A 14,683-nucleotide genomic window follows, 5' to 3' on the forward strand; every position below is an offset into this window, starting at 1 on the left:
GATTTTGAAGCTTGTGAAGTCCACATTGATACCATTGAGCTGCACGGTTCCCAAGCAGAATATGAGTTGCTGTCCTTGCAACCTTTTGGGTGGCATCATTGTGACATTGCAGAAGGCCCATGATGGACATGTCATCTGAGGAATGGGAGGGGGAGTTGAAATGGTTCGCGACTGGGAGGTGCAGTTGTTTATTGCGAACCAAGTGGAGGTGTTCTGCAAAGCGGTCCCCAACCCCACCCCTTTACCTCCAACCCCACCACACCCGGCACCTTCCCCTGCAACCGCAGGAAGTGCTACACTTGCCCCCACACCTCCTTCCTCACCCCTATCCCAGGCCCCAAGATGATTTTCCATATCAAGCAGATGTTCACCTGCACATCTGCCAATGTGGTATATTGTATCCATTGTGCCCGGTGTGGCTCCCTCTACATTGGGGAAACCAAGCGGAGGCTTGGGGACCACTTTGCAGAACACCTCTGCTCGGTTCGCAATAAACAACTGCACCTCCCAGTCGCAAACCATTTTAACTCCCCCTCCCATTCCTCAGGTGGCCTGCTGTGTTCATCCAGCTTCACACTTTGTTATCTTGGATTCTACAGCATCTGCAGTTCCCATTATCACTGTGGCTTTAAGAGGTGTATTTTGTCCTGATTTCTTTTAAAAGAAGGATTAAACGAAACGTAATGAGCAGTCTGTGATAATGTAACCACTTATGAGGGCTTAGAGTCGTTTTAAAAGTTGGAACTATGGAAGCAGCCTGGCTGGGCGTGGCAAGCTCTCTTGGGCCAGGGTTTATAGTTTTTTTTTAGCTTTCAGATTTAGTAGAAGCTATTTTTCCCATCTCTTGATTAGAGTTAGAAGCTGGGCGGGCGTTGCATGTGAGAAAATGTGATTTCTAAATTTGCCTTTTTTTTGCAAAGGGTTGTATTTATGGGATGTTACTATATTGGAACAGTTAATTAGTCATAGCTACTGCATCTATTATTCTGTTACGTTTTCTAATAGAATTAAGTTATTCTAAATTATTCTTTCTTTTGTTGTATTTTAATTATAGTGCTTGAATAAATTGTGCTTTGCTTGACACTGAGTAGTTTGACCAGTTGAATTGCATCTGGAACACAGAACTTAACATTTGCCTTTAAAATAAGAAAACTGTTAGATTATAGGCTACCTTCTTAAAATATTTTGAGGGGGGGGTCTTGGCTGGTCCATAACAATCATGCACAGTGCTATTGTGGGAAATATTATTTTATATATTTAAAAAAATGAAATTTGAAATTGAATAATTCCTTTCTGCTGCACTAACTTGTTATTTACAGTTTGTCATGCCTGATTTTTAGCTATTGATTGTATCCATAGTGCTGAAGTTGTAAAATTAATGCTGAAAGCATACTTGCACACTCAGGTCTTCCTCTTTCATTATACCAAATATATGCACTGAAAGTTGAAAGTGCACATATATGCATCATGAATGAGTCTTGAAATCAGATGTTCAACAGTACTATCTGTTCCTCATCTTTTAATTACTAACCAAAACTAAAATTATCCCACATATGGTTTTCTAATAAGCTGCAGTTGGTTAGTGAACAACATATTATACAGAGATAATGGGAACTGCAGATGCTGGAGATTCCAAGATAATAAAATGTGAGGCTGGACGAACACAGCAGGCCAAGCAGCATCTCAGGAGCACAAAAGCTGACGTTTCGGGCCTAGACCCTTCATCAGAGCCTCTGATGAAGGGTCTAGGCCCGAAACGTCAGCTTTTGTGCTCCTGAGATGCTGCTTGGCCTGCTGTGTTCGTCCAGCCTCACATTTTATTAACATATTATACAGCATTGCTTTTAAACAAAATCTCCATTAAGAAATTATGAAATATAAATCAGAAGTAGTGTTCCTGGCATGAACCATTCTCAATGAGAGTTTAGCTGTCGGATAGATTCATTAACATTATTGTTCTGCTACTGTGACCTCTGCTGCTATCCGGTAAGGCTGTAAGCTGGAAATGCAATGATGTGAAAGACAACATTGACAATTGAGATTGTCATGTTTTAATGTAGCATGGGTTGTTCCTAGAACAAATTGTCTAACTAGCCACGTTCTTTTTTTTACAAACAATCTCTAAAATAATGTGGAAATACAAGCACTAATCTAAAATTGTAACTTCACATCAATCTCCCATATCGACAATTATAGGTCCATAAAACAGCGCAAAAAAATCCAAATATCTAATGATACATAGCTATCTGTCTCACTTCCAAATGATAGATATATTGGAGGTAATGGCATGAGTACCAAAATCACTTGGAAAATGACACTAATCTGACCTTGCAGCTTTTCAATTGAGCACTGTAACAATATTTGTGAAAATCTTTTACTAAAAGCCGAATTTTCATGTTCCACCTTTAAACTCATCCTCAAGTGTTATTTGGAATGTTTACTTTACAGGTTTTCTTTACATATGTTTCCAAATTTATCTTCAGGGCCTAAACTGGAGAGATTTAGTAACCAAGGCAATCAAACCTCCCATCAAACCAGTCATCCAAAATGAACTTGATGTCAGCAACTTTGCAGAGGAGTTTACACGAATGGATCCAGCCTATTCTCCTGCTGCTCTTCCCCAGCATACAGATTTATTTAAGGTATATCTAAATATTCAACATTTGTATGACCAAGCATTAAAGTGTTAACGAATGTTAAGTAAAATCTAGCAATAAAAGCATCATACTGCAGTTGCTGGAAATCTGAAACAATCACAAAGAATGCTACAGAAACTCGGCAGGTGTAGCAGCATCTGTGGAGAGAGAAACAGAGTTAATGTTTCAAGGCCAATATGACTCCTCTTCAGAGCTGAAGGAGTTTGGAAAATGCTTTTCTTTCACTACTTTGTGGAGATGTGGAAGAGGAGCAAAGGGAATGTATGGAGTAGAGTCCCAGGGCAAAAGACAAAGGGCTTATTAATGGGGGTAAAAGAAATGTAAAATGGGTGTAAATATAAATGCAACAGGGAGTAAATAGATCCTGACTACAGAGATCAAAATAAACAAGACCCAAAAAAAAGACAAGGGGGAAGACAGTGAAAGATGTGAGAAAAATGGAGAACAGGCAACATGTGGTCAAGATGTGAAGATTGTGGTATTCAATATTAGGGCCTAGAGGCTGTAAAGTGCCGAAGTAGAAAATGAAGTGTTGTTCCTCAAGCATGGAATCCATTTTATTGAAACATTACAGCAGACGGTTTATTAAAATAGCAAACAATTGGAAGATCAGGATCATTCTTACAGATAGAGCAGAGGTGTTCTGTAAAGCAGTCAACCAATCTACGTTTGTTCTCACAACGTAAAGGAGACCGTATTGTGAGTGGTGAATGCAATAGATAAGATTGGGGGCAATAAAGTCAAACCCCGCCTCATTTGAAGGTGTGCTTTTAACAAAACAATGTATAGGTAATGAAATTACAAAAGGAAGGATAGACTTCATTAGTAATCAACCAGAAAATAGATGATTGACAATTATGCCATTATTTGCACTTGCTTTAGACTGAAAATAATTATTTGAAAACAAAGGCTGCAGCTGATGGAAATCTAATCTAAAAGCATAATGCTGGATATAGGTCAGGTAACAATAGTAGAGAGAGAAATAGAATTAACATACAAATAGGAGCAGGAGTAGGCCATTCTACCTCTTGAATCACAATTAGATTGTTACTTATCTGATTGTAACAAATCTAAATTCCTGTCTACCTTGATAACCTTTCAGCCGTTGTTGAATAAAAATCTATCTACTTGTGTTTTAAAAACATTAAAGGTCTCTGCTTCCCCCACTTTTTCAGGAAGAGTCACAAGGGCTACTGATGGGGGTGTGGGGGCCAACGTCTCATCTCTGTTTTAAATGAGCGACAATCAATTTCTAAGTAGTGATCGCTAGTTCTTGACTTTCCTATAAGGTGAAACATCCTCTCCCCATCCAACCTGTCAAGCCACCTCAGGATCTGATGTTTTAATCATGTCAACTCTTACTCTTCTAAACTTCAGCAGATATGAGCTTAGCGAATCTAATCTTTCCTCATCAGATAGCCCATCCATTCCAAGCATTAGACTGTAAACCTTACCTGATCTGCTTTCAACACATTTACATCCTTCTTTATATAAGGTGACCAACATTGACAGAGTTCTAGATGTAGTCTCACCAGTAACAGAAGCTTAACCTGCTTACTGTTGTATTTAATTCCCTTCAATAATTGATAGTATTTTATTAGCTTTCCTAATTACTTCCTGTACCAGCATATTAACCTTCTGTGATAAATACACAAGGACACCTTGATCCCTTTGGATCTGAGATCGCCGTAAGTTCTGATCATTCTGGGTTCATCATTTTGGCATGATGAATGAAAAATAAACAATTTCACATTTTTCCACGTACTTGATTCTTTGCCACTCGAATATCCATCTATATCCTTTGATAGTCTCTTTATTGCCTTGTCACAACTTACTATCTTTGTGTCAGCAGAAAATTTGACAATACGCTTTCTGTTCATTCATCCGTTCCATTTATCTCAATGTTAAACAGTTGAAATCCTAGCACTGATTCCTGTGGTACACCACTCATTACAACTTATCAAACTAAAGAAAAATCCATTTATACCTACTTTCTGCTCTATATTAGGCAGCCAGTCTTCCATCCCTGCCTAAATGCTGGCCCCCAACCCTGACATGTTCTCAGTGATAACCTTTGGGTGGCACTTTATCAGATGCCTTCTAGAATTCTAATTTCAGTACATCCACCAGTTCTTCTTTATCCACAGTACAAGTTACTTCCTCAAATAACTCCACTAGATTGGGCAGACATGATATCACTTTCACAAAACAATACTACCTGTTCTTGCTTGCCTTGAACTTTTTAAGGGACCTACTATAAAATCTTTCATAATAGCTTCCAATATTTTCTCCACAGATATTAAGATAACTGACCTGGATTTTCTTCCTTTCTGACTGTACCTTTTTGAATAAAGCAGCTACGTTTGTAGCTTCCATGGTTATGGGACATTCTGTGAATCAGGGAGTTTGGGAAATTAAAACCAATACATCAACTTTCACAGTTGCCACTTCTTCTAAGACCATAGGATAATGTTCTTCAGAACCTGGGCATTTGTTTACCCATAGCTCCAACAATTTACTCAAACATTTTTCTGGTAATTGGAAATTTCTGAGTTCCAAGTTCCAATTTCCTGATTTATATCTGCTTCTGAGACCCTGTATGGTGAAGGCTGATGTAAAATACGTGTGCGGTTCACCTATTATTTCTTTATTTTCCGTTATTAGTTTTCCAGACTCACTTTCTACACAACCAGACACTCATGATGTTGTATTGAATCTGTATATTGTAAACTGAACTAACACATAGATATCTGTCTAAGCATTTCCTTTAAGTGAATTTGCCAGTTCACTAGCCATCTGTTTCCATGCTTCCATAATTGTCCTTTATTTATATGTTAAAAACAGTATTGGACCCATTTCTCTCACCCTCAAAATGAATCCAAAATTCAGTCTTACCATAATAAGGTGTGGAGCTAGATGAACAGCAGACCAGGCAGCATCAGAGGAGCAGGAAAACTGACGTTATCGATCTGGACCCTTCTTCAGGAATAGGGGAGGAGAAGGGGACTCTGAAATAAATAGAGAGTCGGGGAGGTGATGATAGAAGGTGGATAGAAGAGCAGATAGGTGGAGAGAAGATGGACAGGTCAAGGAGGCAGGCATGAAGCCAGTACAGGTGCGTGCAGGTAGGGAGTTGGGATGTAGGTTGGTCAGTGAGGAGGGAGGATCGGGTAGGTGGGAGAGAAGATGGACAGGTCAAGGAGGCGGGGATGAGGTCATCCCAGATGTCCTCATTTTTCAAGGTCTGCAATTTCCCCTCCCTAGGGGTTGAAATTGCCTTCAACCACATCTCTCGCGTTTCCCGCATCTCAGGTCTCACACCCCCTCCCAACAATAAGAACAAAGACAGAATTCCCCTTGTCATCACATATCACCCCATCAACCTCCAGATTCAACTTATAATTCTCCATTACTTCTGCCACCTGCAATCTGACCCCACTACCAAGGATATATTTCCCTCCCCATCCTTATCTGCCTTCCGGATGGACAGCTGTCTCCATGGCTCCCTCACCCGCTCCACACTTCCCACTAGCCCCACCACTCCCGGCACTTTTCCCTGCAACCGCAGAAGGAGCTACACCTGCTCCTACACCTCTTTCCCTTCACCTCCATCCCAGGCCCCAAGAAAATCTTGCACATTAAACAGATGTTCACCTGCACATCCATTAACATGGTATATCTTATCTGCTGTTCCCGATGTGGCCTCCTCTACATCAGGGATACCAAGCGGAGGCTTGTAGACCGCTTTGTGGGGCACCTACGCTCAGTTCGTGACAAACAACAACACCTCCCAGTTGTGAACCACTTCAGCTCCCCCTCCCACATGTCCATCCTGGGCCTCCTTCAGCGCCACAACGATGCCGCCTGAAGGCTGGAGGACAGCACCTCATATCCCGCCTGGGAACCCTGCTGCCCCAATGTTCTCGATGTGGACCTTACAAGGTTCAAAATTTCCCCACCCCCAACCTCATCTCGAGACTAGCCCATCTCGTCCCTGCCTCCTTGACCTGTCCATCTTTTCTCCCACCTACCCACTCCTCCCTCCTCACTGACCAACCCCCATCCCAACTCCCTGCCTACTTTCACCTGTTTGGCTTCATCCCTGCCTCCTTGACCTGTCTGTCTTCTCTTCACCTATCTGCTCCTCTATTCACCTTCTATCATCACCTCCCCCTCTCTATTTATTTATTTCAGAGCCTCCTTCCCCTCCCCCATTCCTGAAGGAGGGTCCAGACCCGAAACGTCAGCCTTCCTGCTCCTCTGATGCTGCCTGGCCTGCTGTGTTCTTTCAGCTCCACACCTTGTTATCTCAGGAACTGCCAATGCTAGAGTCTATTATCTCTCAGTCCTACTATAGTTGTGGCTAACTTGGGTCATCTTCACGATGAGAGAGTTCATTAGTCCTATGTCACTGGACAATATTAGGTTTAGTATGCCTGGTCCTGGTTAGCATCAGAGAATACTATTCCAAGAAACTATCCCAAATGCATTCTATTACCTCCACACCTAGGCTGCCTTTCCTACCTGACTTTTCTAGTTCATATGCTGATTAAAATCTCCTATGGTTATCATGGTGCCTTTCTGATAAGCTCTCACTATTTCTTCTTTTTATGTATACCCTATCGTGAGGTTACTGTGGAGGGACCTGTAAACCACTCTCACAAGTGACCTCTTGCCTTTATCATTTCTCATCTCCATCCAAATCATTTCCATATGCTGGCTTCCTGAACTGGCATCACCCCTTTTCTATTGTATTAACATCACCATTAACTAACAAAGTCAGTCCACCATGATTTCCTAGTTTCCCGATCTTCCAGCAAGTTGCCCTACAGGCTACCCAACATCCTGATTTGAAAATATATCACCCTACTTTCAGTGTCTCAGAGTCAAAACCTTGAAACTCGCTCCCTAATGTCTTTGTGGTCTAACTGCAGCAAATGGACAGCAGCAGCTCACCACCTTCTTATGGGTGACTAAAGATGGATGATAAATGCTGGCCCAGACATTGGCACCCACACCCTACGATTTTTGTTAAGTGTGCTGCACTCTTCAAGATTCAGATCCCATTTCACATTGTCCAGCAGCTATGTCTACCAAATGGCTACTGGATTGTATGTACCTTTTGGTTTTATCCATTGTATACTTTTTGTAACTTCTACTGTTATCTGATAATTTACGCATAGATTTGTACCCTTTATCCATTTCTGTTATGGCCTGTTTACATTCCCTATTCGTAACATTTTCTTGTACCTTGGCTGTTCTCTATGATTTACACCAACTTCCAAATTTGATCTGTTACCCTCACTATTTAGTTTGAAATGCTATCTACTTCCCTAGTTACACGAAGAACACCACTCATTAGCATGATTTAGATGGAGACCATCCCATTGCTATGGATACCACTTTTGCCAGTATTGGTGTCAATGCCTCATGAACTGGAACTGACAAATCACACACCAGTCTTTGGGACATACATTGATCTCTCTAATGTGATTTGCCCTATGCTAATTTGCAGGTGGCTGAGGCAGTAATCGAGAGATTATGCCTTTGAGATCTGGCTGTTTCATTTGATGTCCTCATACTGACTATGAAAAGCCATTTCCTTTGCTGTTCCAATGTTGTTGCTACTTGCATGGACCACAGCAAGTGGATTTTTCCCCCTTCTACTGCACATTCCTCTCCAGCCCTGAATTTCTTGCACCAGGCAATGAACTATCTGATGACAGGTCTAGGCCGGAAACGTCAGCTTTCCTGCTCCTAAGATGCTGCTTGGCCTGCTGTGTTCGTCCAGCTCCACACCCTGTTATCTGGACTTGCATTATTTGTCAATTCGTCTGACTATTAGTGTCCCTGATTACATTCTTTTTATTTCTCCGCCTACTTGAATGACACTCTGTGGTGTGATGCCTTGTCAGTTAGCTTATCCACCCTGCAACCCCCACTGTCATCCAGACAAGTTGAAAGAATCTCAAAGCTGTTGGACAGTTGCAAGGGCTGACATGTGCATATTCCTGCTCTCTGGGTCCCTTACTTGCCTCACTGTCGAAGGCACACTCCTGTCCCTGAGAACTGCCTAAATCAAATGATGCAATTCTAAATGGTATCACTGCATCCTTGTGTAAAGAATCTATATAACCATCTCCCACCCTGATGTATTTTTTAATGTCCATAGGTCAGTCTCCAGCTCATGAGTACTGAACCAAACTTATTGAACTTCATATATTGACTCTACACATTTGCGCTGGACTAAACTAGCATCCTGGAACTGCCACATACTGCAGCTATAACACATTGTCTGTCCGGCCATTCTTAATGTTTACTAGCTTACCTTCTCATATTTTGTTAAATTATATATTCACTTTTGCTTCTATAGATTTTTTCAGCCCTATCACCAGTTGTTATACTATGTAGAACCGCAGGAATGGAATTAACCTAAATCACTACCAGATACTCACCAAATAACTAGCTTCTTCCCTGTAGAAGAAAAATAAGAAAAAAATTTTGGAAGCTGAGAAAGTTGGACACAAAGGAGCACCCTTTCCCTTCCTCCCTATCGTTGCCCATACTCAATTGTTAAATCGTATCAAATTGGATAATTTATATATTCCTAACACAAAAAGGACTTAGATGCAGTTATAGAAGAACTGGTTTGAACTGCTTCTCGAATTAATTATGCCCAACTGCTCTTCCACAGGAGGTCTAGAAAATTATGATTAAGAATTTGACTTGTAGATTTCACATAAATGCAAACTACAGACATAATTGATTTTGTACAAAAGCGTTGGATCAGTTTTCCCCCAATAATTTAGTCTACAGTCAAACTGATCTTGCTAGCTGTAATTATGTGCTTCAAACTTAAAAGACCTATCTGACCCACTTCAACTGAACATTTTAGGGCAGTAACTCTTCATCAGGGCCAAAAAATAATGGTGACCTGACAACAACACATGATTGAGAAACCAACAAATGAGCCAATAAGACTATAGCACCCCATCTCAGTAATCTAGAAATTATTTTGAAAGAATACTTTTCATAAATTTCTCATTTTTGCTAGCTTTGTCATCCACAGTACTGTTGATATCTGAAAGCAGTTATTTTCAAAACCCCAACCTATTCCTGCATATAAGCAATGGGAGAGAACCATAATGTCTATCCAGTGGCCATTTCTTTATTCTGATTATTTTGGACAACCTGAAGGAGGGTGGGCGAAACACATTTGTTGCTTGAGGCACCAAGGCCAGAGACTGAACCATTCTTGCCACTATGTCTATAAAAATTGTACAGGAAAATATCATTTAAAGCATTGTCAAATGTTGTATTGTCATATGTGCTGACTGTATTTCAGTCAGGAAACAATTTGCAAGAGAATGATAACCAGTGAACGGACCTAAAGCTATGGTCCACCTCCTACTGAGCTTTCACGGTGACTGGTTCCTTCCAGTTGAGCACAAATGATTCTTAACATCATTGAGGTTGGTTGGCTCGCCGAGCTGGTTTGTTGTCCCGCAGACATTTCATTACTGTGCTTGGTAACATCCTCAGTGCAGCCTCTAATGAAGCATTGGTGTGTTTTCCCACCTGGTTTTTAAACTCTGGGGTCCGTTGCGATGGATTGCCACATTTCCGGGTTTCCTCCGTAGTGAAATGTATATGGGGTCGAGTTCAGTGTTTATTAAAAGCATGCTTCATGGAGTGCCATGCTTCCAGGAATTCTTGTGCTTGCCTTTGCCTGTCCCAGGATCTTGGCGTTGTCCCAGTCGAAGCGGTAGTTCTCCTTGTCCATGTGGATTGGGATGAGTGAGTATTGGTCGTGTCTTTTTGTAGCCAGTTGGTGTTCATGTGCTCTTATTGCTAGTTTCCTTCCTGTTTGTTTGATGTAGTGTTTCTCGTAGTCTCTGCAGGGGATCTTATAGACAACATTGGTCCTGACCATGGCTGGGGAGCGGTTCTTTAAAGAATAGTAAAGTCTGCGGAACAACAAACCAGCTTGGCGAGCCAACCAACCTGAACGATGTTAAGAATCATTTGTGCTCAACTGGAAGGAACCAGTCACTGTGAAAGCTCAGCATTCTTTAAAGTACTCTTTAAAGACCCACTCCCCGGCCATGGACACGACCGATGTCGTCTACAAGATCCTCTGCAGAGACTGCGAGAAACACTACATCAGACAGACAGGAAGGAAACTAACAACAGGAGTACATGAACACCAACTGGCTACAAAAAGACACAACCAACACTCACTCATCTCAATCCACGTGGACAAGGAGAACCACCGCTTCGACTGGGACAACACCAAGATCCTGGGATAGGCTAGGCAGAGACCAGTACGAGAATTCCTGGAAGCATGGCACTCCACAAAGCATGCTATTAATAAACACATTGAACTCGACCCCACGTACATTCCACTATGAAGAAAAACCAGAAGTGAGGCAATCCATCGCAGCGGACCCCAGAGTTTAAAAACCAGGTGGGAAAACACACCAACGCTTCATCAGAGGCTGCACTGAGGATGTTACCAGCACGGTAATGAAACGTCTGCGGAACAAGAAACCAGCTCGGCGAGCCAACCGACCTCAACACCCAGAACCCAAGCTACAGATCTACTCCAAAACCTTAGATTCTTAACATTGATCTATGGGCATCTGCATCAAACAGGTGACTTGATTATTTTTAAAAACTAAAAGAACTGTGGATACTGTAAATCAGTCGCATAAACAAAGTTGCTGGAAAAGCTCAGCAGGTCTGGCAGCATCTGTGCAGGAGAAAACAGAGTTAACGTTTCGGGTCCCGAAACGTTAACTCTGTTTTCTCCTCCAAAGATGCTGCCAGACCTGCTGTGCTTTTCCAGCAACTTTGTTTTTGTGACTGATTATTTTTCTCTGTTTGCATCTTTCTTATGGAAATTGCAATCCATTATTATATTTTAAAAAGTATGCACATTTTCTCATTTTCTGTCAAAATTTTAGATAGTTATCAATGACCTAGTGGTAATCAAAGTGCAGAAGTCAACATTATGGGACACAAGATAACAAAGTGTGAAGCTGGATGAACACAGCAGGCCAAGCAGCATCTCAGGAGCACAAAGGCTGACGCTTCGGGCCTAGACCCTTCATCAGAGAGGGGGATGGGGAGAGGGAACTGAAATAAATAGGGAGAGGGGGTAGGTGGACCGAAGATGGATAGATGAGAAGATAGGTGGAGAGGAGAGTAGAGGTGGGGAGGGGATAGGTCAGTCCAGGGAGGACGGACAGGTCAAGGAGGCGGGATGAGGTTGGTAGGTGTGAAATGGAGGTGCGGCTTGAGCTGGGAGGTGGGGATAGGTAAGAGGAAGAACAGGCTAGGGAGGCGGGGACAGGTTTGTTTTTCTCTGTATTACATTGCCAGAGGGAAAGGAAATTATGCATGAACATCTCAGCTACTCAAGTGTATACTTAACAACATGACTTGAGTAACAGGGTCAAGTTTTCAAATTGCTAAACTAGATACTGTTAGTATCCATGCAAGGTGATACAAAAGGCCAGTCCTAACTCCTAATTAGATTTTTGTTTGCACATTTCAGTTTGCTTATTGTTGTAGCAATCTGATATTATAAGTTTGTCTAATGTTATGCTGGTTAATAAAAGATTAAACAATGTAATAATCTCAATGTGTATGGTGGAAAACATGCATTTCAAAGAGAGCTTTGCATCTCCCACATTCAGTGCCTTGTGGGTGGATCAAAATGTATCAGTCCACAAAGCAAGATGTCAATGGACCATCAACTTCACAAAGTATTAAAAGCCTTCTTCAAGGCAAGGCTTGCATACTTGGTATAAATTTTGCATTGTTTGAACCTGCAAAAGTAGAGAAGGCTGACCCCTCAACTATGCAATTATACATACAACATGTCAATGCAGTTTAATCTCAAGGAATTCATTCAAATTAATGTTAAACAGCACATCATGTTAAATGGAGCTTCATGATGACAGAAGATGCCCCATTTCCATATTAATACAATATTATATAATCCAATATGTCTACAAACTACATAAAAAACAACAGATTCAACTGAAAGCACAGTAAAGCAGGAGATCTATGAAAGGTCTTTATTCATCGGCCAGAGCATTGTAAAATGTCAGGTATTATCTCAAGGTGGGGGTGGTGGGAACTACCATTTTTTTCCTGCTGTGTGCTGTCTTCAGACAAACATGTTACAGGCCATCATATTGTTAATCTAGTCAAACTTTTTTTGGTGTATTTGTGCTGTGTTGTAAATTCTTGGAGCATTTGTATGGCCTTGTGTCACTGGCTAGGGAAACAGGCAGGCAAGTGGGCATACATTAACAATTCAGAGTCATCGGGTTCCTCAAGCTCTCTAATTGAAAGCGCACTGAATCTATAATTGCGTCATCTATCAGTCTGTAGCATAGTGTACAGCATCATCCATTTTGCTGTAAGTTTCAATGATTGTCTTTGCTAGAATTTTCCACACTCGCTTCCCACATGGAGCAAAAAGTGCCTTGTCTTTGTGTTGACTTCACCCTACACTTCATTCTCAGTGACTTGAACCAAGTGTTTCCCTCACCATCTTCCACAACCCCTTTATGAACATGATCTCATGTACGTACTCTGGTTTTCTTGAACTGTGTTAATGACTTCGACTTGGATGTGCAGGACACAGTTTTGTCATTTGTGGATTTTTTGCAATGTACAAATATGTGAAGTACTGTACACTGTAAAGAAGTAAAGTATAGAATTCAAGAGGTCTTGGGTTAGTTGTGTAGACAAGTGGAAGATTAAATTTCATAAGGAGCAGTGTGAAGTGATACATTTTGGGAAGAAAAAAGTGAGAGACAACATAAAATAAGGTGTACAATTATAGTCCTCCTCCTGCCTTAGCTTTATATTTGCACAAATTTTTATTGGAGGTTGGGTAAGTTTGGAAAGACATACAGGATTCTGGACATTATAAATAGGAACATAAAGTATAAAAGTAAAGACTTTATGGTGATCTTTTATGAAATACATTTTCAGCCTCAAATGGAGCGTCATTTTAACCTTCTGGATGTCATATATTAGAAAGGATTTGAAGTGTGGTGGGCAAATTCAATTGTGGTTTTCAAAAGAATAATATACAATTATCCAATTTTTTAAAAATCCATGGTTTTCAGGGAAAAGGCAGTGAAGTGGGATTAACTAATTTGCAATGGCAGAGAGCCAACATAGACATGATGGGCTAAATAGCCTATTTCTGTGCTGCAGCCATCTTATGATTCTATGATGCCATTGCCTTTGTGGTCTCAGCCGTGCCACGGGCCTTGGCCTCAGCAGAAATCACTACTAATGAAGAAACTTGTAAAATGACAAAGATCTTTCATTAGATTTGAGTCCACTTCTTTAAACACAGAATGTGATGTTCAACTTCATTAGAGTTTCTGCTGGGGTCTGCATAAGTGTTGTGATAGGAAATGGTGGAAAGTGCAAAGTGGCTTCTCTTGAGTGTCTGTATTGCCCGGATCTGAAAATCTTTTCTCATATTCATTGGGTAAAACAAGGGGCCAGATGCTTGAGTAGTTCAGTAATACCTTAGCAGCATCATTGAAATAGTAATTCAGCCATTTGGAAAACATAGGATATTTTTGAGGAGAAAATTCCATTTCTGTATGGAAATTTCAAATTTTGAGAACCATCTTGACCATTTTATATATTATTGTGAACTTCCTCACCCAGTGAAAGTAAATCGTAGCCTAGCATTTTTAACTTCACAAAATCACAAAAGGGTTATGGTGTAGAAGATGACCATTTGGCCCATTGTACTTGCAGCAACTCTTCAAATGGGCATCATCACCTAATGCCAGTCTCCTACTTTTTTCCCAAATCCTGTACATCATTTCTAACCAAATAATCATCCAGTGTCCTCTTGAAAGTGTCAATTGAACCTGCCTTCACCATACTTTCAGGCAATACATACCATACTACTCACTGAGTGAAGTCTTATGTCACGTTACCCTTGCTTCATCAACACATCATTTTAAATCTATATGCTT

General features: G+C 41.0%; 1 protein-coding gene across 1 annotated transcript in view; it reads left to right on the forward strand.

Moving 5' to 3' along the window:
* The window catches only part of LOC125454890 (ribosomal protein S6 kinase alpha-5-like), a 95,064-nt gene that overhangs the window by 63,022 nt on the left and 17,359 nt on the right, over positions 1-14,683 (forward strand). Inside the window, exon 9 of the mRNA XM_059648513.1 lies at positions 2,484-2,642. Within this exon, the coding sequence (XP_059504496.1) occupies positions 2,484-2,642 (159 nt within the window). The remainder of the gene's footprint in view (positions 1-2,483; positions 2,643-14,683) is intronic.

The sequence above is a fragment of the Stegostoma tigrinum genome, chromosome 9 (assembly GCF_030684315.1).
Source record: "Stegostoma tigrinum isolate sSteTig4 chromosome 9, sSteTig4.hap1, whole genome shotgun sequence".
NCBI classification, from domain to species: Eukaryota; Metazoa; Chordata; class Chondrichthyes; order Orectolobiformes; family Stegostomatidae; genus Stegostoma; species Stegostoma tigrinum.